The sequence below is a fragment of the Condylostylus longicornis genome, unplaced genomic scaffold (genome assembly GCF_029603195.1).
Source record: "Condylostylus longicornis isolate FDR11 unplaced genomic scaffold, ASM2960319v2 ptg000003l, whole genome shotgun sequence".
In the NCBI taxonomy this organism is placed as follows: Eukaryota; Metazoa; Arthropoda; class Insecta; order Diptera; family Dolichopodidae; genus Condylostylus; species Condylostylus longicornis.
Genome location: NW_026577972.1, coordinates 2502662 through 2527344, shown reverse-complemented (window position 1 = coordinate 2527344; position 24683 = coordinate 2502662). Strand labels below are relative to the sequence as shown.

Genomic DNA, 24683 nt, shown 5'->3' with positions numbered 1-24683 from the left:
AGTTTTGCAAAATTCATTTAGTATTTGATTACGAAATGCGTCCATATTTCAGCAATATATATAAATGTACCGAATTTCGGCATTTTAGCAAATTTGAGTATATTTTTATCCACGCTAAATTTAAAACAACAATGTACCCAAATGGATACAATTGCATTTAAGTGGAAACGCTGGGCCCAGGTCTTGATATTTTTGTTATGTCATGGTGAATACTAAAATGCATGAATATAACTTCTGTATTACAATGTCTTTTTTTTTAATACAGGTGTTAAAAATCATTGAAAGACAAAGATAAACGCACCGAACCTGTCATCAGACCTATCAATAGGGGAGGACTTTAAGCCAACCTAAAACGTACCTAGATGGTCATAGAGTTCTAAAAATAGTCAAACTGACTAACCGTTAGTTTTGCTCTATCGTGTTTTTCGTTAAAGATGTCTCATTCGCTTCAGTCTTTTTGTCCAAACCCTTTCCCCTATAAATCAGATTCTACAGTTCCAAACGCGCCCTATGTTTCATGGCACAGTTCCTTATCTCCTTATTTCCTTGGGGGACACCCAGGTCCCTATGTATATCACTATTGCACAAATACCAGGCAGCACTTACCATATTACGAAGAACGTTGTTCTGGAAAATTGTGTTGTTTTTCAGATAAATGCGATTCAAGTAAATCCACGAATTTCTTAAGTTTAAATAATAAACCGTCGTGCTAAACAATATTTGTTACTGTGTGAACTTGGTCAATTGTTGCATGCTTTTTTCTAAAACCGAACTGGTGGTTGTCAGTTCTCTCTTTGCTTGCAACGAGTGCACTTGTATTATACGACAATAATTAAACATACAAACAGTTATAAAACAACAAAAAAAATTAAGAAAAAAAAATTTAATACCAAAATAAAACGAAGAATTAGTGTAAAAGTACTTACTGGGGATGCACCGCATGTAATTTCAAAAATGGCAAGAAAAAAAATAAATTCTAAGAGTGGTAGTACCACATCTAAAGTTAATACTAATAATTTTTACGCACCATTACAAACAATAGACGATAATAGTTCTAATATGGATAATCACATTGATGATGAAAGCGTGACGTGAACTAGTGACATAGAAAGCAAACATGTGCTTTCTCCAATTACTATAATAAAAAAAAAAGCAAAAGATGTTCATGAGCTTTTCAAAGCCTGTGAAATTGACGATTATTATATTAGATCGATTTCGATTGAGATTAAAACTTATTGCAAGTCTGTAGAATCAAACAACAAACTCATTTCTGCGTTAAATCAACAAAAATATGAATTCTTTACTTATGATTCAAAAGATATGAAACCTTTTAAGGCTGTGTTATCGAGTTTGGAGGCATTAGAACCGGCTGAAATCATAAAATACTTAAATAATAAAGGTTTTAAATGTATTGAAATAAAGAAAATTAATAAAAAGACACAATCTAATTATGAGTTAAACTTGTACATTGTGTACATTGAAAAATGTACAACAACTCTAAATGAATTAAGGAATAACTTTTGCTGCATCCATAACACTAAAGTTCGTTAGGAACGTAAGATCTCACAGAAAAAAATTACACAGTGCTACAACTGCCAAATGTATGGCCACGGGTCTAAAAACTGTTAAGTTGTTACAAGATGTGCATATTGCGCTGGTTCGCATCAAACTTCATTATGTGACAGAAAGGATAGCAAAAAATGTGCCAATTGCCCTAATAAAATCATTTATTTCGCTTTGGTTAATCGTAAAAATCAAACATTGCGAATAACTACTACGTCAAGCAAAAAAAATTATAACAACATCAGTGCCGCTGATTACAATACTTTATTTCTAAATTCTCTTGGTGTCTGCAACAACAACAACAACAACAATAAAAACAACACATTATCTTCACTACAGGTACCTTGGAGCAATATAATTAATAATACTAATAATGTAAATGGTCAAAACAACAATCATACGATTAAAGGTAATTTTAACAATAATGTAGATAGTAATATTAATACCTACAATAACAATAATGAAAAAAACAACAACAATTTTAATAATTTAAATAACACAAATTGTAATTTATTTTCTGTAGATGAAATTTTAAAATTAACTAAAGAAATTTTAGGTAAATTAAGCCAATGTAAAAATAAACATGAGAAGTTTATGATTATAACCGAACTCTCGGTAAAATATTTGTATTCAAAATGATCTCTTCTAACAAAATTAATATTATAATGTGGAATGATCGTTCCATAGCAAATAAAAGTATTGAATTTTTAATTTTCTCCAGTCGAATGATATTCATGTGGCCTTGATATGTGAAACTTGGTTGAATCCTACAATTAATTTAGCTTCACCTTAATGCCAAATATATAGAAACGATCGCAGGGATGGCAAGAGGGTGGTGTTGCCATAATTGTAAAGGGCGTTTTGGAGCACTCTCCTTTACCAGTGTTGCAAACTGAGCTAATTGAAAATATGGGTTTAAAAATAACTACTAGTGATGTTCAAACATTTAAGCTCTATGCAGTATACTTTTCGGTAACTAAAAATTATGTAAATAAATTAAACTTAGATAAAAAAATCAAATGTGAAAAAATTAAAACTTTGTATAAAAATGATTTGCTGAGGGTGTCAAGGATCACGGGCAATTATATTGTTGGCGGCGACTTGAATTCTAAGAACAGGAACTGGGGCTGTGCTCGGGCTAACTGTTGGGGAAATGTTCTAAATGACCTGTTGCAAACTGATAAATTTCCACTGCTTTATCCTTTTGAACCTACAATATTGTCCAGCTAATGCAGATTTTCAACCTTCTACACTTGACTTTTTTCTCACAAATTCACCTGATTTTTGTTCTCAACTTATGGTTCTTGATAATCTATCGTCTGATCATCTTCCGGTGGGGGTGCAAATTAGTGGATCGGTTGTCAGTACTGATAATACCTATTTGGATTATCATAACGCAAATTGGCATTGTTATCGGGCTTATTTAAAGGATAGGTTTTGTGGTTCTAGTAACGGTGATACTATTGCTCACTTTTACGAAATAGATAACGTAGTGTCTAATTTAACTTCAGAAATCAGAACAGCACTTGAAATGGCGGTTCCCAGAAAAAAAATAAATACCTATAATACAAAGTTGCCTCCTAATTTGGTTTCACTAATTAATCGTAGAAACTCAGTCAGAAGGAAGTGGATTCGCAATCGTTTATTGTTATATTGTGCACAGTTGAGGCAATTGAATTATAAAATTAGGACTGAAATTATAGAATACAGAAATAAGAAGTGGTCTAGTACACTAGGCTCTCTGAACAGAGGTGGGAAACCTTTCTGGAAGTTAATTAAAATTGTTAAAACTAAAAATAAATATGTTCCGGCTCTTGAGGATAGTAATTCGATTCACATTACAAATATTGAAAAAGCTAAAGATTTAGGGAAAAATTTTTATAATAAACATAAGAATAACGATATAGATGGTTTGGACATCGAAAATTTTGAACCTATAACATCTCACGTAATAAATCACGTCATTTCTGGTTTAAAAACAAAAAAATCACCTGGTGCAGATCTTATTACAAACTTATGTATTAAAAAACTTCCTAATTGTACAGAGATTTATTTAAATTCAATTTATAACGCTTGAAGCTCGGCTATTTCCCTAATGCATGGAAGGAGGCATATGTTATTGCAATTCCTAAGCCGGGAAAGCCTCCTGACGACGTTAACAGCTACCGACCGATAAGTCTACTCAGTAACCTGTCAAAAATATTTGATAAAATTATTAAAATTAGACTAAATGAATTCATTGAAACAGAAGAATTGCTTCCTAATGAGCAGTTTGGATTTAGAGAAGGCCATAATACATTGCATCCATTATTGCGTGTTAAAAATTATGTTAAGGCAAATTTCCAGGACAAAAAATCGATTGGCTTGGTGACTCTTGAAATTAATTCGGCATTTGACACGGTGTGGCATAGGGGGCTACTGCATAAGCTTAAAATGTATAGATTTTCTGTGTATTTAGAAAAGGAAGTTTAGGGTTTCTGTAAATGGTATATTCTCTGACTATCATCAAATGGAGGCTGGTGTGCCCCAGGGCTCAGTTCTGGGGCCTATATTATATAACGTATATACTTCTGATATGCCATTAACTCGAAACACCATATTATCAACTTTCGCCGACAATACTGCGATTTATTGTGCAGACACTGATTGCAACCAAATTTTAAATATCTTGCAAAATGCACTAAATGGTCTATCTGAATACTTTACTAAATGGAAAATTAAAATTAATGTTTCAAAAACTAACTCCATCTTTTTCACAAGAAGAAGAAAACCATGTTACTTACTAGCTACAATGTTAAAACTAAATAATGAAGAAATAAAGTGGCTCGACACAGTTAGGTATCTTGGTATTAACTTCGATAAGAAGTTAACTTTTGCCAACCATATATCTGCTACTGTAAATAAAGTTAACAAATACATTCGAATATTATATCCTTTTATCCACAGAAAATCTGAGCTCTCTATAAAAAATAAATTAATTTTGTTAAAAACAGTTTTTTAGCCTATTATTCTGTACGGAGCACCGGTATGGGGTGATTGTGCATCAACTCACATACAAAAACTACAGGTGTCACAAAATAAGATAATGAAATTAATGCTCAATCTTCCTTTTTATTTTTCAACAAAAAAGTTACACGACAAGGCTGGCATGGATATCATTATAAATAAAATTACATCTATGTTCGACAAATTTATAACCAAGACACAAATGTCAAATAATCCTTTGATTAAAAATTTATTTTCAATAACAATTTATAAAATAGTATGTAGGATAGTTTTAGTTTAGTTATTAAGTTTTAGCATAAATAAGATTCAGAAAAGGTTTTTATACACCTCATTTTTCTTAATTAATAAAGTAATAAGTTAAGTTCTAAAATTAAAAGAAAAAAATAAATAATATTAACAGCTGTAAAGAATCAAATTTCTGTATCTCTGTAAATATAGTATATAGTTATAAGAAAATTTGTCAATTTATGGAGTTAAATAAATAAATAAATAAATAACTGATGGTTGGGTATCAATTTCTTTTTTCTATTATATTCATCAGCTTTGTTAACAACAATTTTTCAAAAAGTTCATAGTCTGTCTCGGAAACTCTCTTAATATCTCAGAAGTAGTGAGATCAAAACTTGGAGCCCTATTCGGTTTAAGCGATTTCATCGCTTGGCAAATTTCCTTTTCATGAAATAAAGCCATAATGCTTTCTTCCACATCAAAATCTTCTACAACGAAAATATTAGAATTTAGTTCACTTGGCTGAAAAACTCCTTCCATGTGATCAGCAAATAGTTCAGCTTTATCCCTGTTGTTTTTTGCCATGATCCATCTGCTTTTTCAGTGGGAGGATTCGCTTTATCGGTTTCTTGGTACTCTTCGTTGCTTTCCACAACGAATAATTTGTTTTTTTCAGTTTCCGACACGCGCTTTATATAATTCTCGTATGATACGGATTTAAAGTTTTCTTTTTTTCTTTTGAGTGTATGAAAAAGTCTATTCACAATCATGTTATCGTCTGGGTAACGCGACTCTTGCTATTTGCACCTAGCCAATCTTTTCTGTATTATTAAATCAGTTATGTCCTTAGGATAATTACTTGATACGGCTTTGTGTATCAATTTGATAAAACCCTCCACCTCAAAATCTAGTTGATCTCTAGTCTGCCGTTGAGCATTGAGATTTAAATGTCTAATAACATCATGTTTGAAGCCTATCCAATTTGTGGTTTTTTTGACTAAAGTGGGTACGCTCCGTTTGTTAGCTATTTTCTCACTAAGGCTTAATATTACAGCAGAGCTATCGGAATTAAAATTAAAATCATCTATCAAGTTCAAAAAATTTGCTGAAATTCTTTTAGATATAAAAAAGTCAACAAGATCCGGGACGTCGTTAGCATCAGTTAGTTCTGCACCTCTAATTGAGGTCAATCTAGAGCCCCAATCCAGTAAGAATCGGTTTTCTACCGTGCATAGCAGATGCTTAAAAATATCCTTCTTCATGTTACATTCCGATGGGTAATTTAGTGGACCAATATTGAAGTCCTGCTTGGTAGGCTCAATCTTAAGCACAACAAGTTGAAACTTCTCAATCTCTATCTCCAATTTGTGCATTCTACTCAGAGCGCAATTTGTGTTCCACGTACTAATTCGTATTTTATTTACTGGTATTTTCAGAAATTGCTTCGGCGTTGCTAGAAACACGTTAGTGTATCTATTCTCCATAGTAGTTAGTCTCGAGATTTCGTCAACTCATTTTAGCATGTCTTGCGTCATTGGCATTATGCTACCGTCGGTTTCTTTAGGTTTTTGCGTTGTATTTTTGTCAATTTCTTTATTATTCATGTCTTTCTAAGGTCTTTTACTTATATAATTTTCTACGATTTTGAAAGCCACTTGTGAGGGTGTAACACCATTTTGTACCTTATTTGATGAAAAAGCACTATTCGTTTTCGAGGTCCCTTCATGATTACCCAGGATCATTCCTTTTCATTACCCCAGGATTCCTTTTCATTCTATTTTTTTGTAATTTCTTAGCCACTAAACAACCCCTGTGCCTAGCAGAGTGTGTCCCGTTATTATTTTATTTTTAGTTTTTTAACTTTATTTATGAAATTTGCGCACTTGAATCTCTTTTCGATAAGCTCACAAGTATGTTTTTGATCATTACTTTAATTCGCCTCGTCAATTTATTTTCATAAGTATACCATTCCAATAAGGCCCTATTAACCGCTTTAGTTAATTGTCTATATTCATTTTCATTTTCAACATTTATTTTTAGTTGATCGCTGTTCAACATGTTTACCTTCACGTTAATGCTGCGTGCAATTAGTTATACTACTTACTATTATCGGTGGATGTTTATGCTTTTTAAGTTGAGCGTTCTTCTTTGTTGGAGGTTTCTCCACCCTGGTGCTATTTATTTATAGTGCCAGTTCCATTTCTGGTGAACTCTTGGCTTTTCTCTTCTTTGAGTTGGTTTTGGTTTTAAGAATCCAATCGGTTTCTCTAGCCAACTCTTCCTCACCTGTTTCATAGACGATCACACCTATTTTGTCTTTCTCGATGGCATTCGAAACTACATTCTGCTGTACCAATAATCTTAAATTTTCAGATCTCTTTTTTCAGCCTTTACACAGATTCTTGAAGTCGCTTATACGCGAATCGGGCATTGGTTCCTGATGTAACGGGCCTTTTATATAACCTTCAGAGATTTTAATTTTGTTGTCTTCTTCAGACCATCTTTCTATATGACCACAAGTATGCCTGCTGTGATTATTTCTATTCCCCAACCCACCGGGGACTACAACATGTATATGTAAATTTTAATGTACATAATGCGCTAAAATAGCCACCAATTTTAATTAAATTAATTATTAACTTTTAAATCCCGTCATAGTGCACCGAAAAAAAAAACAAAAAAAAATTAATAACAAAAATTTTCGAAAAATTTTGAGTTTTGTAAAAAATATTTCAAAAAAAAAAATTAATTTCTGACTTAAAACAAGAAAGATTTCATTGTTTTTTTTTTCAGATACTCTTTCCCATCGAATTAGAAACACGGAATCTTTATTTCTATCGCGCTTATACTTAATAAGCGCGATAAAAACTTCGGATAAGTCTCTTTTAGAGACTGAAATTAACATTAAATGCCAAATGTAATTTTTTTCTTAAAAAATTATGCGCCCCTATATAAAAAGTAAACAAAGAAGATTTTGTTTTTTTATTTATAAAACAAGTGCAGTTTGTAAATTAAAAATTGTAAAATATCTAATAATAAGTGTTAAAAAAAGAATACTATTTTATAAAAATTTATAAAAAAAATATAAAATGAAAGAAAAAATTATTTTGAAAAAGAGAAAGGTGTACAATTTTAAATTGTTATTTCCATTTGCAAAAACAAATATTTTTGTTATACCATATACTTGCATATGAATATTATTCATTTTTTCCAATAATTAAAAGAAATATTAATTCAATAGTGCTTTGATTAATTCATAATTTCTAATTTTATAAAAGTTTTTAATTTTGCAAAAAAAACATCTGTTTTTATTTTGTTTTAAATTAAAATTATTTCGGACGCCGTAATTTTACCGTTTGTATGCTACATTTTGATTAAATGTAGCATACAAACTAATATTTTAAATTATTATTTTTTTTATATAGTTTTTTATAAAATATTTTGTTTTAAAAGGAATTAGTATGTGAAGCTTAATTGATTAATAGGAAGAATATGATAACATGCCATCTACTTCAGTGAAGAATAACCATCATATCGATTATAATTTTTTAAAACTATACTGTTTTAGATTCCTCAAGATTCATATGCATTTATACTTATTGTTATAAATATTGTTAAGAGTTGTTCAGTTAAACTATCAAACAAAACTGATAATATAACAAATTTCTTAACAAAAATGTTAATTTTCGAAGGTCATAAAATATTGTGATAATAAAATGCTTATAAATATTTGCAATTTATAAAATAAATTTATTCAAAAAGAAAAAGAAATATAATGAGTTTTGTTTAAATTTGTTTTTTTTTCACATGAAAAAAAATTTTGAAATATTTTTTAGTTTTTACTTTGAAAAAAGTTTTTAACTTATTTTTTTACAAATTACACACATTTTATAGTAAAGACCAGGAAAGAAAATAATTATGCTTCTGTTATGACTTTGACAATGATCGGAGCAAAGAAATAGACATCTAGTAAAAATTTGGCTTCATTGTGTTTTCAAGATGCTGCTTTCTTTAGTATTTCTAGTTCTTTACTCCTTCCTTTAGTATTTTTAATTCGTTGCATAACCCTGACAGTTGAGGTAGTGTTGGAAAACTATCAATATATTGCACCATTGATATTTGCGATTTATCGTAGCAAAACTATCGATATATCAATAGTTTTGTAACGATACTTGCTGTGTTGTATAATGGACCGTTGGCCTGAGTTTTATTTGTAAAGAAACATGCAATAGTGTTATACTAGCGTTATTATAATATACATGATAGTGTTATTACAATCGAACATAAAAAGAATAAAATAATATATAAATAATATTATTTTGGAAAATATCAACAGTAATTAGACCTATCAGCAGCTCACATAGGCATTCTAATATGAATAATAATCACTTTAAATCATTTTTATTATTTAGTAAATATTTTTATTTTATTAACTTTTTATTCCTTATTTCATCGATAAAAAATCGCTTGTTTTGAAATTTTAAAATTTGTGATATGCTTAAGCGAAAAAAATTTTTTGTTTGCTGCCAATAAACTGGCAAATTAAAATATTTTAGAATATTGGTAAAATTATGATATACATTAAATATACATTTATGCTAATAACTCGCTTATGTGAACGTTCAGTTAAATTGGGTACTTAAACGACATGTTAAGTGTTAAACTCCAAATCTGACATAGTTAGTAATAAGTTTTTTGCTTCTCCATTCCGAAGAAGGAACATTAAGAATAATGAAACTCAGTGCCAACTTCACTTCATGTCTTCCCGAAATATTTGAAATGAAAAAAAGAACAAAAATAAAATTTTCAAATTAATGTGTATACATACGAAAATAATGTTATGGAATTCATAAAATTCAAAACGATATTTCCCCATTCTTGTCCATTTTTCAAAATTTATTAATACTTGACAAAAATTGATGTTTGTTTGACGATAGTATTATCGATTTTAAATCCATTGATAGTTTCGATAGTTGAAAGCTATCAATAGTATTGATAGTACCATCGATAGTTCTCCACCTCTAAGTTAAGGTATAATGTTCAAATTTGACATTAATTGTTGTTGCTTTATTTGTTTACATATTTATTTTTGTTTATTTTAGTTATTTTTATTTTTTTAATTTACACGTCAGTCAATTTGATATTTTGGTCATCACTCAAATTTATTAAATATCAATATTTTTAGTTTTTATATACATACACGTTAAAAGAAAAAAAAAGATTTTTTTTTTTATATTTTACATTATTTTTAAGTGTCAAATAATACATTTATACATACATTTAATCAGTGGTCTTTTTTAAAATGTAATTACTTTTTGTGTTTATTAAACTGATAAAATTTATTTGTACAAAAAATTATTAAGGTATTGGATTATAGCTATAGCTGTAATATAATTTAAATGATAATTTACATGCATGAAATATTTATATACGTATTATATAATATATTTACGTATTATATTTAGTAAAATATATATATGGGTCATATATATATATATATATATATATATATATATGTATAATTACGCATACGTAAATCAAATAATTATAAAATAGCAAAAATTGTCAATATTAAAAAAATATATTTTTTGTTTTAAGATAAAAGAAAAAAGTATCATGTGAAATACCTAGTATGTGTCGGAGAAATAATTAGTTTTCTTATAATATTCCTTGGCTGCCGTTTATGAAGTGAAACATTAATTTATTGAACTTTTTTTACGAAGAAATCATCTAAAAAAGTCCTTGAAAATAATACTAAATGTTTTCTCGATTTTATTTTTGAACTTGACAAATAATAAATTTTAAGAAATATATACATTTGTAGGTACCTAAATACCCATATATTGTGTTAAAAGTATATGTACTTATTAGTTATTTATAAAAAAGTAAAAACGAACAAACAAAAAAACAATTTTATGAAATAAAAAATATATGTAAATAGCGAAACCACGTAGTTTATCAGAAATTATATACTTGTATGTATTGCTATTCATGTATAAGGGAAATGTGGTAGATTTTATGAATCCCGTTGACGGGCATTACTATTTCTGTGTTTCTGTATTTCTGTATTTCTTCCTTTTAAATAGAATATTTTGAAACATACTAATGAAAAATTGATTTCTTTTTCAAAATTCAAAAAAAAAAAAAATTTTATTTGGAAATTAATTACAGTAATCAAGTGGATATCAATTTGTAGTTACTTACTTACATTACCCATCTAAAAATAGTCCTATTGAAATATTTATTTATTCCTATATTCAACTGTCTGTCTGCACACATAAATGGCACACATAAATGGTACTGTGTTACAGTTTGGATATATTGTTATTTATTATATGAATACATATGTAAATTTATCAAAATTATCTGAAAAAATTTGCACATGTTTCTGTATGTATATCGGTACATAACATGTTAATTGGCTAACTACGTGGTAGGTGTACCTAACCTCTCATATATGTAACGTATTATAATTATTTAGAATATTTATAATTTTGTTTAATTAAATTTTAAAATGAATTTAAAAGATAAAAAAAAATGTTAAATCCTAATAAAGGATACTATAGAAAAAGGATGTTAAGGTAGGTAATTATGTATGTATTTCAATAGCAAATATTACAAATTGCATATATAATTCCTCCAAATAAAATTTATCTGATACTACCTACTTATATACCAACCAAGAAAAAATACAATATGAAACTAATATGAAAGTAGTATAGACGGCAAGTAACCTAGGACATTAGAATTGCTAAAAATTTTCTTTAACAAACTTATGAAAACTTTATTTTGAATAAACATTTTTAGATAAACTCGTCAATATTTATAATTCATTCGTAATATTGAGGTGGTACACAAATTTAAATATTTCTGTTTAAAAAAATTTAAAATTTCTATTATAAAAATCATAATTATGTAACATACTCGTAAGTGCTTATTTATCAACCTAACTATGAACATTTTTGTTGAAATTTAATAAAATTTGAACTAAATTTTCTGTATTTAAAGTTTTTGTATGTAAGTAAATTTTCGCATTATTTATATTAATATAATATTTTTATCTATTTTTTAAATTACAGATAAATTTTATAATTAAATTTATTAATGTATGCTTTTAGGTATTTTTTCAAAAAAAAAAAAAAAAAGAAAGGATTGTTGAAATACGTGTTTGAGGATTTTCGATAATTCAGTTCTAATATAATTAATAAGACACACTTGGTATATCCAAACTGTAACATCTGCAAAAATAGCCTGTTCGAAAATGACAGATGTGCTTAAAGTTCTAAAGGAAATTTCAAGTTTTTTTATAACTAATGCAAAAATATTATTATAAATTAGAAGAGGAACATAATAGAAAAATATGTGATATTGAAGAAATGCTCGAGTATGTTACAAATCAAAAAGTAAAATATTCTATTTTTGTAGATTTGTAAGTATGCTTGAAAACAGTTTTAAGGCATTCCCAATGCATGTCTGAATTATCGACAATTACCTTTATTATCCTTAAATTATCTATGGATTTTAATTTTTATCCATGAATTATATTATATTATTATGAAATTTCAGTTCATAATTTTATTTTAAATTTCAACTCTTTAATGATAAAGTAATACTTAAGTAATGTTCTTATTATCATTTCAAGAAACAGATTCTGAATACCTACTTTGTGTAATAAATTTTATATATTATAAACTACAATACATAAATTGCATTTACATAGATAATTCACGTAGAACAAAAATTTTTTTAAAAGCAATTGACCCCTTAAACAAAAAATTAAGTTTTTTCTTTCAGCAGCTTTTTTCTTTTAATGATTTGTATGGTTCTTTAATTCTTTTCAAGAGTTTGTGCGTTTATTTATTGTGTCAAATTTTTTATCAACCGTGCGTTATAATGCCATATACTTTTATCTATATATTGTAATTCTATATATAGATATTTTATGCATATGGCATTAGTTAGTAATAAAAAAAAACCAAATTTTTCATTGTGTTAACAATATAATACATATGTCAATACAGATTATAGCAATAACGACAATAATTTCTTTTAGATAAGTTAAGAAATGAGTTGAATAAAAAAGATATCATTTAATAGAAATTAAGAACGATGTAAGTATATGCGAATGCAAAATATTGAACTTCTGTTTTACTTTTTATCGACCGTATTGTGTATACGTAGGTCATGTGATGGCAACAAATTTTGCATATCGAGTTTTCGGTAATAATGGACTTTTCCATGGTAGGGAAGTGTAAATAAACTTTTTTTTAGCAAGCTGTTGGTCTATCGGTCTCTCAGTCTGTCGGTCTGTCGGTCTACATAAAGAAAAAAAATCAACCGAAATATAATATTTCATTGAAATATAATATTTAAAGTTCAGGGCTCCAAAACTGATCTGCGGGCCGATTTTACATTTTTCACCATATTTACGGAGTGAATTGATGGAATTTCTTGAAATTTGATTTTTGAGTTCTGGTTGTTTTCGAAACTAACTAACGAGCATTTCAGGGAATTCGGGTAGCACATAAGCTTACTAATATCCTAAAAATTGGAAATAAGTATTTAACAGACATTTTTATAATATTCTGTAACACTTTCACTTAACTAGACAATGCACATTGCGATCGGTTATGTGCTGATCACATCAGATTTTTTTTTTGTTGCGCTGGTTGTTTTTATTGAGATGAGTTTTGGCTGAAGTTAAGTTATGGAATTTTTTAACATAAAACAACATCATAGGCTTAATGCATGATATATTAGAACCTATTCACCTACTAGATCAAATTGTGTATGAATACGTGTAATTAGTTACATACTTATGAAACAAATTAATTTCGAGGTGAATCTAATTATATTATTTGCTATTTAAGTACTTATATATATATGACAAAAATATACATACTTATGAATGTGCATGAGTATGTATACAGGTGTGTATAAATATAAAAATTCTTATTCATATTTCTTTTTTGAAAAATTAAATTTGTTATCTCAAATATTCTTAGGAAAAATATTGGTTTTTAGATTAATTTTACTTTGTAATTTATAGTTCATAAGAAGAACAATAATTTATTATGCATTCGAAGTAAACCAATTAAGTACATGTATTATATATTTTTGATATAACTCATTTTATTAATAAAAAATAAGAACTCTGTAGACGAACTGTGTAGGATTATTAGTTATGCATTTTGTGTTATGAATAATAGTTTTTAAAGTCAAGAAATTTTTCTATAAATTCTTTATTAATTTTGTCCTAGTTTCATTCTAGTTTTTTTTGTTTTTTCTTTTTTTTTTTTTGGTAAAAAAAATAATTGTTTATAAAAAATCGAAAACGAAACTCAATTGCTTTCTTTCTTTAGTTATGCAAAAAAATAAAAGCAAAAAATCTGATGTACGATTTCATATTATTAACTAATGCCATATATGTACATAATATATCTATATATAAAATCACAATATATAGATATATATGATATTATAACGTACTGTTTATAAAAAATTTGTCAGAACTATGTGTCTACATATTACTTCATTTATGCTACATATTATACTGTAATACATCATACATTAAATGTTGTCTTGATTTCAAAATTGCTGTAGACTTTTTGTGAACGGTAACAACTTCGTAAATTGTTCAGTATAAGAGCTTGATTGCAATTTTGAAATCATGAATCCTTTTAATTCTATATAAGTTATTGCTTAATCATAATAATTTCTTTTGCTTTTTTCTGCAGATCATTTTCTTCCTTTTTTAAAAAAAGTATTATTCAACCAATAAATTTAGTGCATTAACAAAGTAATTTTTTATATTTTATAAATATAAAAATATATATAAAAAAAGAAGTATAAAAAACCAAATAATATAATAATGACTAAAAAATTAACTGCAACGTCACGTTTAAAACAAGATTATCTACGTTTTAAAAAAGATCCTGTACCATATATTTATGCTGAACCATTACCATCTAATATGCTAGAATGGCATTATGTTGTTAAAGGTCCAGAGGATTCACCATATTTTGGTGGATATTATCATGGAACATTATTATTTCCCAGCGAATACCCATTTAAACCGCCATCAATTTATATGTTTACGCCAAATGGAAGGTTCAAAACTAATACAAGACTATGCCTTAGTATATCGGGTAAGATTTTAATTTTATATATATATATATAATATTTTACCACTTATCAACTTGATAAGTGTTAAAATATAGGTGGCTCCAATTCCAAAATGCATTCAGATATTAGTTTAGTTTTTTTTAAAGTTAATTCTTTAAGGTTATTTTACATTTTTTATCAAAACAAGAGTATTATTATTTTAGTAAAACAAGAAAAAATATGTGCATACTTCAATTACATATTATATTTAACTTTTGTATATAATATAACATTAATAACAAATATTAATATTATTATTTTGCCAAATGCTCAAAGAGGGCGAGTTCTTTTTTTTACTTTTGCTTGGTGTCTCAATATTTAAAAGATAAGTATGTACCTTTTCAAAATTGTCTTTGAAAGTGTTTTCGTTCATTTAAGATCGTCCTTTGTTGAAAATGCAATATATTTTGCTAGATTCTTCTGACATGGGCTAATTTTTCATTTAAAAATCACTTAACTTGAATATTCAAGCTGTTTGTTTTTGTAATCATATAAAAATTTCTAACACTGTATTTATGAAAATGTTTTGTGTAAAATACAAATTTAAAAAAAAAATAATTGTATGTATGTATAAACAAAATTAATATTAAAGGGAGTCAAATAAAAAATTTCTGATTGAGGTAATGCTGTATAAAAAGTTTAAGTACGGTATTAATATGATTGTACTACAGTCTCAGAGCTTTCACTACCTTTACATTGTAAAAAAAACTGCTAGAGCTTTTGATACATTTTGGAAAACAGTTTTTACAATTTTAATACATACTTTGAAGTTTGTTTGAAAACTTCAATTTAAACTTCTTTGCAAATGCAAAAACGTTACCACATCATTAAAAACAGAGTATCCGTGACTTCAATAATGCGCTTACGACGTAAATTTTACAAAGTAATCATATTTTAAGCAGTTTAAGTTAAATAGTTTAAGTAAACTATTTCACTCAGAATTTCCCCCTTTTTGGTCCTTTTTCAATTGGAATTTAGCCCATTCTTAATTTTACTGATCTCAACACCAATTCATTCACTAATTTATTAATAAAATAAAATTGAAAAAAAAATTTAAAAATAAAATTTCAAGAATTTATTTTTTAATTTGCAAAATTTAGATTTTCATCCTGACACGTGGAATCCAGCGTGGTCTGTTGCAACCATTTTAACAGGTTTGCTCAGTTTCATGGTAAATTTTTCATTTATATTATTTTGTTTTATATATGCTTTTATATGTTTTTTTTTATATTTAATTTTTTGTTTATTTCAGCTTGAATCTACTCCAACCTTAGGATCAACCGTATCGTCGCCATATGAAAAAAAAGTGTACGCTAGAAAATCATTAACATTCAACTTAAAAAATTCAAATTTTCGTGAACTATTTCCTAATATTGTCGATGAAATAAAAGAATTATTATTATTAGAACAACAAAGGCAAAATAATATCAATAATAATACGAATAACAAAAATAATAATAATAATAATAATTTATATTTAGATAATAATAATCAACAAAATTCAAATAGTAAAAATAACAAAAATGATAATCCAAGAAATAATAATAATAATAATATTAAAAGCAATAATAAAAATATAACAGATATAATACCAATTAATAATTCATTAAACAATATAAATGAAAGCAATAAGGGTGATAATAATTTAAATAATAATATTAATAATAAAATTAATTCTGAATTCTATAATTGGCAATCTGTATGTTCTAATGTAATTATAATACTTAGCTTTGCTATTTTTGCTCTAATTGTAAATTATATTTTGAAAAGTTTAAATCAGGAGTAAATTTTAAAACATGTATAAAAAAAAGAAAAGATTTAGTTTTAATTTGTAAAATTTTTTTCCCTTAAATGAAAATTGTAAGTTACTGAAAAATTACATCTTTTTTTTCATATTGCCTAATTAAATTTGTTCCTTTTTGTTTTATTCTTATTTTTATGTTGTAATTATCGTCATCTAGATATTAACAATTTAATTACAATTTAATTTATGCTCCTCAATTATTAATATTTTTTTAGGCAAAATTTTAAAATAAAATGTTCAAGCTTTTTTATAGTAATATTAATCAAAAAGAGCAAACATTTTTGTAGTAATATTAATCTATTAATTATCAAATTTTTGTATTTATATATACTATATATATATATATATATAATGTAACATGATTACTGATGTAAGATTTTTTGATTAACATTTTATGTTACCCTAACCTGTAAATTCAAAAACATAAAAAAATTTATATGAAATTTAATATCTATGTGATGACATTCCTATAAAATCATAATGTTATTTCAAATATTTTTTATATCTATTATTTCCTATAAAATTATAATATTACTTATAATATGTATGTATCTATCTATATATACATAATTATTTACTTTTAATATTATTTCATATTATAAAAATAAAATAATTACTTTTAATATGTTTCATACTATTGTTTTATATCATGCACATTATAAAATTTTCGTTGAGACAGTGACAAATCATAACCTTTAAAAAGGAAATTTAAATGGAGCGAAAGAAAACTAAGCACATGTAATAAGTATTGGAACTTGTTCTAAAGAGCGAGTCGCTATGTCATAATGATATTTTTCATAAAAAATTGTTACATAATAATAATGTAAACACAATTTAGATTAGTGATTTGTGTCTATAACAAAGATCTTCTTTTAGTTTTGACGATAAATGTCACTATAACTCAAGGATTTATTTTTCAGAATAAGTTCTGATAGGTTTTTGATAAAACAAATTGATTAGGCAATTCGACAATATGCTACGATTCAGGCAACAATTACTAAGAGTCAATCTTTTTTACAACATCAAATAAGTTTCATTATTTGAAGTAGTTCAATGTAGCTTAAAAGGAAAATAAAATTTTGAGCAAACTTTTAAATTCAAGATATCACTGGTACAACGAAAAAATCTTTTCGAAGCTTGACATAATTGGTAAAATATGTAATGTAATATAAATATACATCTTATAAATAAATACTTACAAATTTTAAAAACATAATTCCACTTTATTCTTCAATGCAAATATTCATATATATATAATTATAGATAATTATATATATAATTATAGTTTTGTATAAATACAATATAACATATATATGTATATAATGTACTATACGTACGTATATACTATATACAGAACATACAGTATATGACATCAAATATAACATAATTTGATTGGTTTTGGTAATACGCCTTCAGCATGCCAAAATATATAAAATTATGGAGTTTAAATACAAATTTCATAGAAGTTCAGCAAATGATTTAAAACAATTATTAAAAAAATGAAACAAAATAATGGATAATAAAGTTGTACGTAGTTGAGGTATAGAATATAAAATACCAGTGTATTTATCTATTTAGAAGATTCATTAAAACGGAAAAGGTTTTTCCGATTTAAAAAACTACCACTTTATACTAATTAATATTCCTGATATTTAATTATACCAACTTAATTCGTTGCGAGATTTTTTGTAAATTATTACTTAAAGATGAATAATATCATGTAACACGTCATTTATTCAGATATCTACCTAAAAGCTTCATATCACAAATTTTTTTTTCCTTCTACTCCCTTCGCCATCTGACTCTGTTTTGTGCTAGTTCTTTTATTGGGCCATGTCTTTCGGGCTTCATTTCTTTTTCAACTGATCTGCGCCAAGTTTCTTTACAGATTGGTTACTCTTCTTTTACTATGCGGATTCCATTCAAGGCCAATAAGCTGTGGGTTTTGTGTGGAGATGGGTAAAAATTTTCTCCTGCGGAAAAAAGATTCTAGTAAAAATCTATGTAGATATACAATTTCAGCTTTCTATCTTCAAGTGTGTAGAAGTTTTGTAAACATGTCCACGGATGGACGGACGGACAGAGTGAAACTTATAAGCACCTTTTTCAAAATTTTTTTGGAAAAGTGCTAAAAAGTAATTATCCAAAGGAAAATTTTTAAATTTCTCTATATGTAAAATTTTTCAAGAATCTTAAAAAAACTATCTTAAAAAAACTATCATATTTATACACCTATACATAATCCAATGAGTTGATAGGTGTTGAGAGAGCTGATTACGAGAAGATCGTCATCAAGAAATTAAAAATGTAAAATTTAATTTAAAATAATAAAATAGTGAAAATTTCAAAATTAATTACCAAAATTAGAACATAAGTTTTTTTTTCTTAAAGTGTTAATAAAATTAAATAAATTGAAGAGATATGGTAAATTCTTAAACGTCAAATTTTACAAAATCTGAGTTGTTTGAGTTTACGAATACTATACTGTGTTTTTATTTTCAGTCAAAGTTTAAATTGTTAAACGTTTAAAAAAAGTCAATTAAGCGTCAAAATTGTAGATTTTTTTTTTACATGCACACAGCCTGACGTAGTAATTCAGTAAATAAATTTGATGTATTGAGTGACTATCATTACGTTAAAAATAATATAAAAAATATTTTTTTTGTTAATTTTTAATATGTAAGTATAAAATTATTTTAAATCTAAAAAAGTTTTTTTTTTTGTTTTGACGTTTACGGATGATCAAAATTCAAAGTCAATTACAAGTAAAAAGTTTACTACATTCCTATCCGTAAAAGTTTTATATGTCAGACAGTTTGCAGACTGATTTGGTTAAAAATGAAATTAAATTAATATTAGAGACAGTTAAATTTGGTACATTTTGAAAGGATTTCTATATGAATCGCATTCCAATAATTAAGTAATAAAATAGGAAAAAAAGCATGGAGAAAATTAACAGTAATATGGATTTCCCTTTAAGTAGTGAAATAAAGATATTGAAAAGGTCTAGTAATTCAGATAATATAAAAAGCTCTGATGAAAAAGAAAAAAGTAAAAAGATAAAAAATTCTAAAAATAAAAATAAGGATCAATTAAAAAATTAAAATGCAGAATTAAAACGAAAAATAAATAATTTTAAACCAACAATTTAACAAAAAAAATTGATCAATTTAAATAGAACAATGACAATGTTGATAAAAAAATTCTCATAATGATTGAGAATAAAATTAATGAGAAAAGAGGTTAATAATTATACAAGACAAAAGCAAAATTTATAATTGTAATGGTGAGAAACTAAAGAGAGTAACCATAATAATGAGTAGTGTTCAATGAAGATTTTATAAGATTGAAAAAAACCTTACTTGAAATAAAAATAAAAGACTTTCTTTTTAAAAAAAATAACAGAAATTAAGCAATTACTGAGATTAGATAATATCGATGGTTATACGTATTACATAATAAAGGAAATGTTGAAAGACAAAATGTCGAAATTTCTTACTTACACTCCCAAAAAGGATAACGTTTAGACAATTTGTTAAAGGGTTTAAACATAAAGATGACCCGGCTGCAATACTACGAGAATTTCTCCAAGTTTTATAGATATTTGATGAAATTCAAAAATCTATTATTTTTAAATTAAGTTTAAAAAGTATTCATTGATTTTACTCTTAAATTTTTTAATATCACCTAACTGTTTAATATTTGCCGGTATATCATTGTAGATGGTAAAAGCCTTGTTATATATAGCATCTTGAAAGTTAAATCGAACCTTCGACGACTTCACATGTATTTTACCAGCATTCCTCGTTTTATATGAATGGATTTCACTGTTCAGATAAAACTTTACGTTTGTATTTAGTTTGTTATTACACATTAAATGGACTTGAGTTGCTAGACTGCAATTAATTATAAAATTAATCGGTAGCAACTTGTTGCTCAAATGAATTTCCCGTGTGGCCGTTCTGGCTTTATATCCAAATAAGTTCTTAATCGCTTTATTTTGCGCTGTTTGAATTAATTTAATATTTTTATTGCATACGTTTCCCCAAATATGTATAGGGTACGTTATAGATGAGTGAAACATGCTGAAGTATAAAGATCTTTTTAATCTGTGTGGAACTCTGTCTTTTATCAGCCTAAAAACTCCAGCAACCCTTCTAGCTTTAGTTAATTGTGCATTGATTTGTTGCTGCCAGCTGAGATTTTCGCCAATTATAACGCCTAGATACTTATATATGGTTACCTTTTCTAAGTCTGACCCATTAAAATTTATTCATAAAATATCATTCGCTCTAGGCTTGAACAAAATATATTTTGTTTTAGATGCATTAATAGTGAGTTTATGTTGAACCATCCATTCTTTTATCAGGAATAAATCGCAAATGATAGCATCTTCTATTTCTCGACATGTTTTAGCAATGTAGACAATAGCTAGATCGTCTGCGTATAAGTACGGTTTGCCATTTAGATTTAAATCCAACAGACTACTTATGTACAAGGAAAACAGAGCCGGCCCAAGCGAACTTCCTTGTATAACACCAAAATTGTTTTTCTGACAACTACTCATTACACCATCACATTCTGCGAACTGTTTTCTGTCGCTGAAATAGTTGCGGAACCATTCGTATTCTTTACCCTTTATGCCATGTTCAAATAGTACTCGGAGCAAAATTCTCCTATCTGCGCTATCAAAAGCTTTTTAAACATCAAAGAAGACGGTGGCCACCTTACCACCCCTATCGATCGCAGATTGTACATCACTCACAATATCAAAAAGAGCTGCTTGCGTGTTGGATTTTCTCGTAAACCCGTATTGTTGCCGCTTAACTAAACCTTTGCTGTATAAGTAATTGCTAATTTGGTTGTTAGCGACAGTTTCAATAACTTTGCTAAATACTGATACAAGTGCTATAGGTCTAAAGCAATTTAAATCAGCCATACTACCAGGGTTTTTAAAAACAGGTATTACTTTACTGCATTTCATGGGCTCAGGCATGCTGCCTGCATTAAGGAGTTGTTGATCAAATATGTTATACAGCCAGCTAGCTCTTCTTTACATGCTTTAACCAAGTGTTGCTGAATATTATCTGGCCCTGCCGCACGTGCAATAGATAAGCCATTTATTACTTGTATACACTCTTTTAAATTAATTGTTCTAAATTTGAACTCAAAAGCTACACTACATTTTGGTAAGTATATGGATTTTTCGAATTTCTCAGCCATTTTTTCTCCTACCATTGCGTATAATTCATTAAAGCTATTAAGTTTGGCACATTTTTCATCAGCATTTGCTTCTTTCGGAAAAAAAACTGTTTGTTTTTTGTTTTCTCCACATAACAATTTCTTAATATACTGCCAATTCTTTTTAGGATCATTTTCAGCTTTTGAAAATTGAATTTCGTCATATTGCTTACGTTTCAATATTTTTATATTGGTCGCTTTATTCAACCAGTATTTATACTTGTTTTTAATTATCATAGAATTCTTATTTCCGGTATATTTTTTGTACCAATAATTCTTTTCTTAATTACGTTGGCGCATTCATCATCAATCCAGGGAGAAAAAAATTTTACTCTACTACCTTTACTTTTTTTTAAAACGGTGGCGCTATTAATGGCATTTTGACAAACAGATATAATTTCATTTGCCAGTTGATTGACGTCCATTGCATTAATGACATGTTCACTTATTTCATTCTTAAATTTTTTATAATTAATTCTTTTGTACATAACCACACTTTCACTATTTTGGCTATTTTTTAGGTTCAGATCACACAGCTCAACAACCATTCCTAGATGATCTGACAAGTCATGGTGAAATAAAAAAATCGAGATTTCGGAATTTGGATTTCCTTTAAGTACATGGTCTAGACTCGTAACTTCATTGCTGCAAATACTAAAACCATTCGACTCTACTATAGTAATATAATTTTGTACATTAACATCATTTATGCTTTTTATGTTGAAATTGAAATCACCAATGATAATAGCGTTTTTAGTTTTAAGGCTCTCAAAATGCGAGTCAAGCTTTTCGAAGAATTTGCTTATATGGAGATGAGAAGTTTCAGGTGGTCTATAGACGGTGGTAATGTTGTACTTAACTTATTGTTATTAATAATAAGTTCAATATGAATAAGGCTAATAATATTATCACAGAATATTTCCTTTGTTGTGTATTTTAAACTATTATGTATGAATATTGCAGCACCGCCTCCCCTTCTATTATTTCTACAAGAAAATATCGTAATTTGGGACATTGATATGATTACATTCATAATCCAGTATCCAAGTCTCAGTGACAGCAATTATATGAATAGTATTTTTGAAAGTATTAAGTATGTGAGCTAAATCATCAATTTTATGTTTTAAACTTCTAGCATTGAAGTACAAAACTTTTAGAGAGTCTTTTTTATTGAATATAATATCATTTGTATGAAAAATGTTGGTTTTAATATTGGTATTTGATGGCAAATCGCAAATCATGTTATTGTACATCTAGGTTTTGCTCTTGTAAAACTCGTATAATTTTGATGTTTTCAGATTGTCTAATAAACAATTTGCCATTTCTAACCCAAGTAAATACGATTTTTCCTTCTTTTTTCAACATTCTTGCTTTTTTGTGGAGATATTTATAATATGGTGTCAGTCTTTCATTAATAAATATTATATTTTTCCTAGTTGCTGAAGTGATGTTGTCGTTATTCTCAGTGTTGAAAATATCTGTCGTAATCGTTTTTTTCTTCAAACTTTTCATAAAGTTATTTTTAAATTCAAAATTTCTAAACTTAACAACAATATTATCTGGCTCACCTGATCTTCCAGCTTTCTGTTTTACGGTATGGATTTCTTTGAGTTCTTCAACGTTTAAGATAACACCTATTTCACTTGAAATTGATTTTAATGCGGAAACAGGATCTCGGCTTATTTCATTAGGCACCCCACTTATTTGATATGCTTCATGAATTTTTTTTGTTTAATTTTTTCTATTTCAACTTTGTTTCTACTGATCTCGTCTTTTAGTATTTTATATTCATTTCTGAGGTTAATATTTTCATCTACTAAGGATTCTATGAAGTCTTTGATTTCTCCAATTTCATTTTTATTTCAAATTATAAATAAATTCACTTCCGATATACTTATGTTGATATTTAAATAGAAACAAGTATATGGGAGCATGTTTGATGTTTGAAGGAAGCTTTCAATTCTATATTTTATTTTAAAAGGATAATGAAAATGCTTTTTAAAAACTTAGTTACAATTTTTGAGGCGTTAGTAAAATTTAGTTAATATACCTAAAAATGTAAATTTGGCTCTTACTAGAATTTCGCTTTGCGCCACCTCCATTTTCTGAAAAGTTCACCAGTTAGTTTCGGTAACAACCAGAACTCAAATATCAAAATTCGAGAAATTCCAGTGATCCGTTCAATAGATATGGTAAAAAATGTAAAATCGGCCCGCAGTTCGGTGTCCGAGCCTGATCTTTCCAAAAAATTTATAGATTCATTTTTTAACACTCCGAAATTAAATATTGAATTTCACGGAAGTTTGTTGATTATTTCTCTTTATATACGTAAAAATGTATACAAAGAAAATTTCATCAAAATTGGTTTAACCGAACTTAAGATACACGATTGCACACGCAGACCGACAGACCAACGTCTCTCTAAAAGCAGTTTATTTACGCTTTGCTATTATGGAGAAGTACGTTCCCGCCGGAAACTTGACATCCAAAAGTTGGTGCCATTACATTACCTACCTCGTTGTATACAATGCGGTCGGTAAAACTATAAAAATTACATAATAAAAAAACAAATAAATAAAGCTCGTAAGGCATCGGAAAAGTATTATTTTATACTCTAATATAACCATTAGAGTAAAACCAATTGCATAACGAAGACCAATTTCAATATACGGATGGT

The 24683-nt window shown here is 27.3% G+C and overlaps 2 protein-coding genes across 4 annotated transcripts; one reads left to right on the top strand and one right to left on the bottom strand.

Moving 5' to 3' along the window:
• The first annotated feature begins 9914 nt into the window (after positions 1-9914).
• LOC129606540 (ubiquitin-conjugating enzyme E2 J2) lies at positions 9915-17397 on the top strand. 3 transcript variants are annotated; one of them, XM_055516922.1, is made up of 4 exons: positions 9915-10101; positions 14535-14945; positions 16062-16132; positions 16214-17397. In XM_055516922.1, the coding sequence occupies exons 2-4, from the start codon at positions 14669-14671 to the stop codon at positions 16745-16747; spliced, it is 882 nt and encodes a 293-aa protein (XP_055372897.1). In that variant the 5' UTR covers positions 9915-10101; positions 14535-14668; the 3' UTR covers positions 16748-17397. The 3 variants fall into 3 exon arrangements, with proteins under 3 accessions (XP_055372897.1, XP_055372888.1, XP_055372908.1); XM_055516913.1 differs by having other exon boundaries at positions 9915-10160; XM_055516933.1 differs by lacking the exon at positions 9915-10101 and having other exon boundaries at positions 14186-14945.
• Positions 17398-21038: 3641 nt separating this feature from the next.
• Positions 21039-24108, bottom strand: LOC129607314 (uncharacterized). Its single transcript, XM_055518230.1, has 6 exons — positions 24057-24108; positions 23575-23718; positions 22275-22679; positions 21823-22203; positions 21497-21766; positions 21039-21445 (listed from the first exon to the last, which is right to left on the bottom strand). The coding sequence occupies exons 1-6, from the start codon at positions 24106-24108 to the stop codon at positions 21039-21041; spliced, it is 1659 nt and encodes a 552-aa protein (XP_055374205.1).
• Positions 24109-24683: the final 575 nt, after the last annotated feature.

Bases quoted from the DNA above. Each gene is read 5' to 3' on its own strand.
- LOC129606540 (XM_055516922.1), top strand. From the start codon at position 14,669: ATGACTAAAAAATTAACTGCAACGTCACGTTTAAAACAAGATTATCTA. The intron at 14,946-16,061 runs GTAAGATTTTAA...TGCAAAATTTAG, and splicing joins ACTATGCCTTAGTATATCGG to ATTTTCATCCTGACACGTGG. The intron at 16,133-16,213 runs GTAAATTTTTCA...TGTTTATTTCAG, and splicing joins CAGGTTTGCTCAGTTTCATG to CTTGAATCTACTCCAACCTT.
- LOC129607314 (XM_055518230.1), bottom strand. From the start codon at position 24,108: ATGGAGGTGGCGCAAAGCGAAATTCTAGTAAGAGCCAAATTTACATTT. The intron at 22,680-23,574 runs GTGAGCCAGATA...ATATTACTATAG, and splicing joins ACAGAAAGCTGGAAGATCAG to TAGAGTCGAATGGTTTTAGT. The intron at 22,204-22,274 runs GTACAAAAAATA...GGTTGAATAAAG, and splicing joins AATTAAGAAAAGAATTATTG to CGACCAATATAAAAATATTG.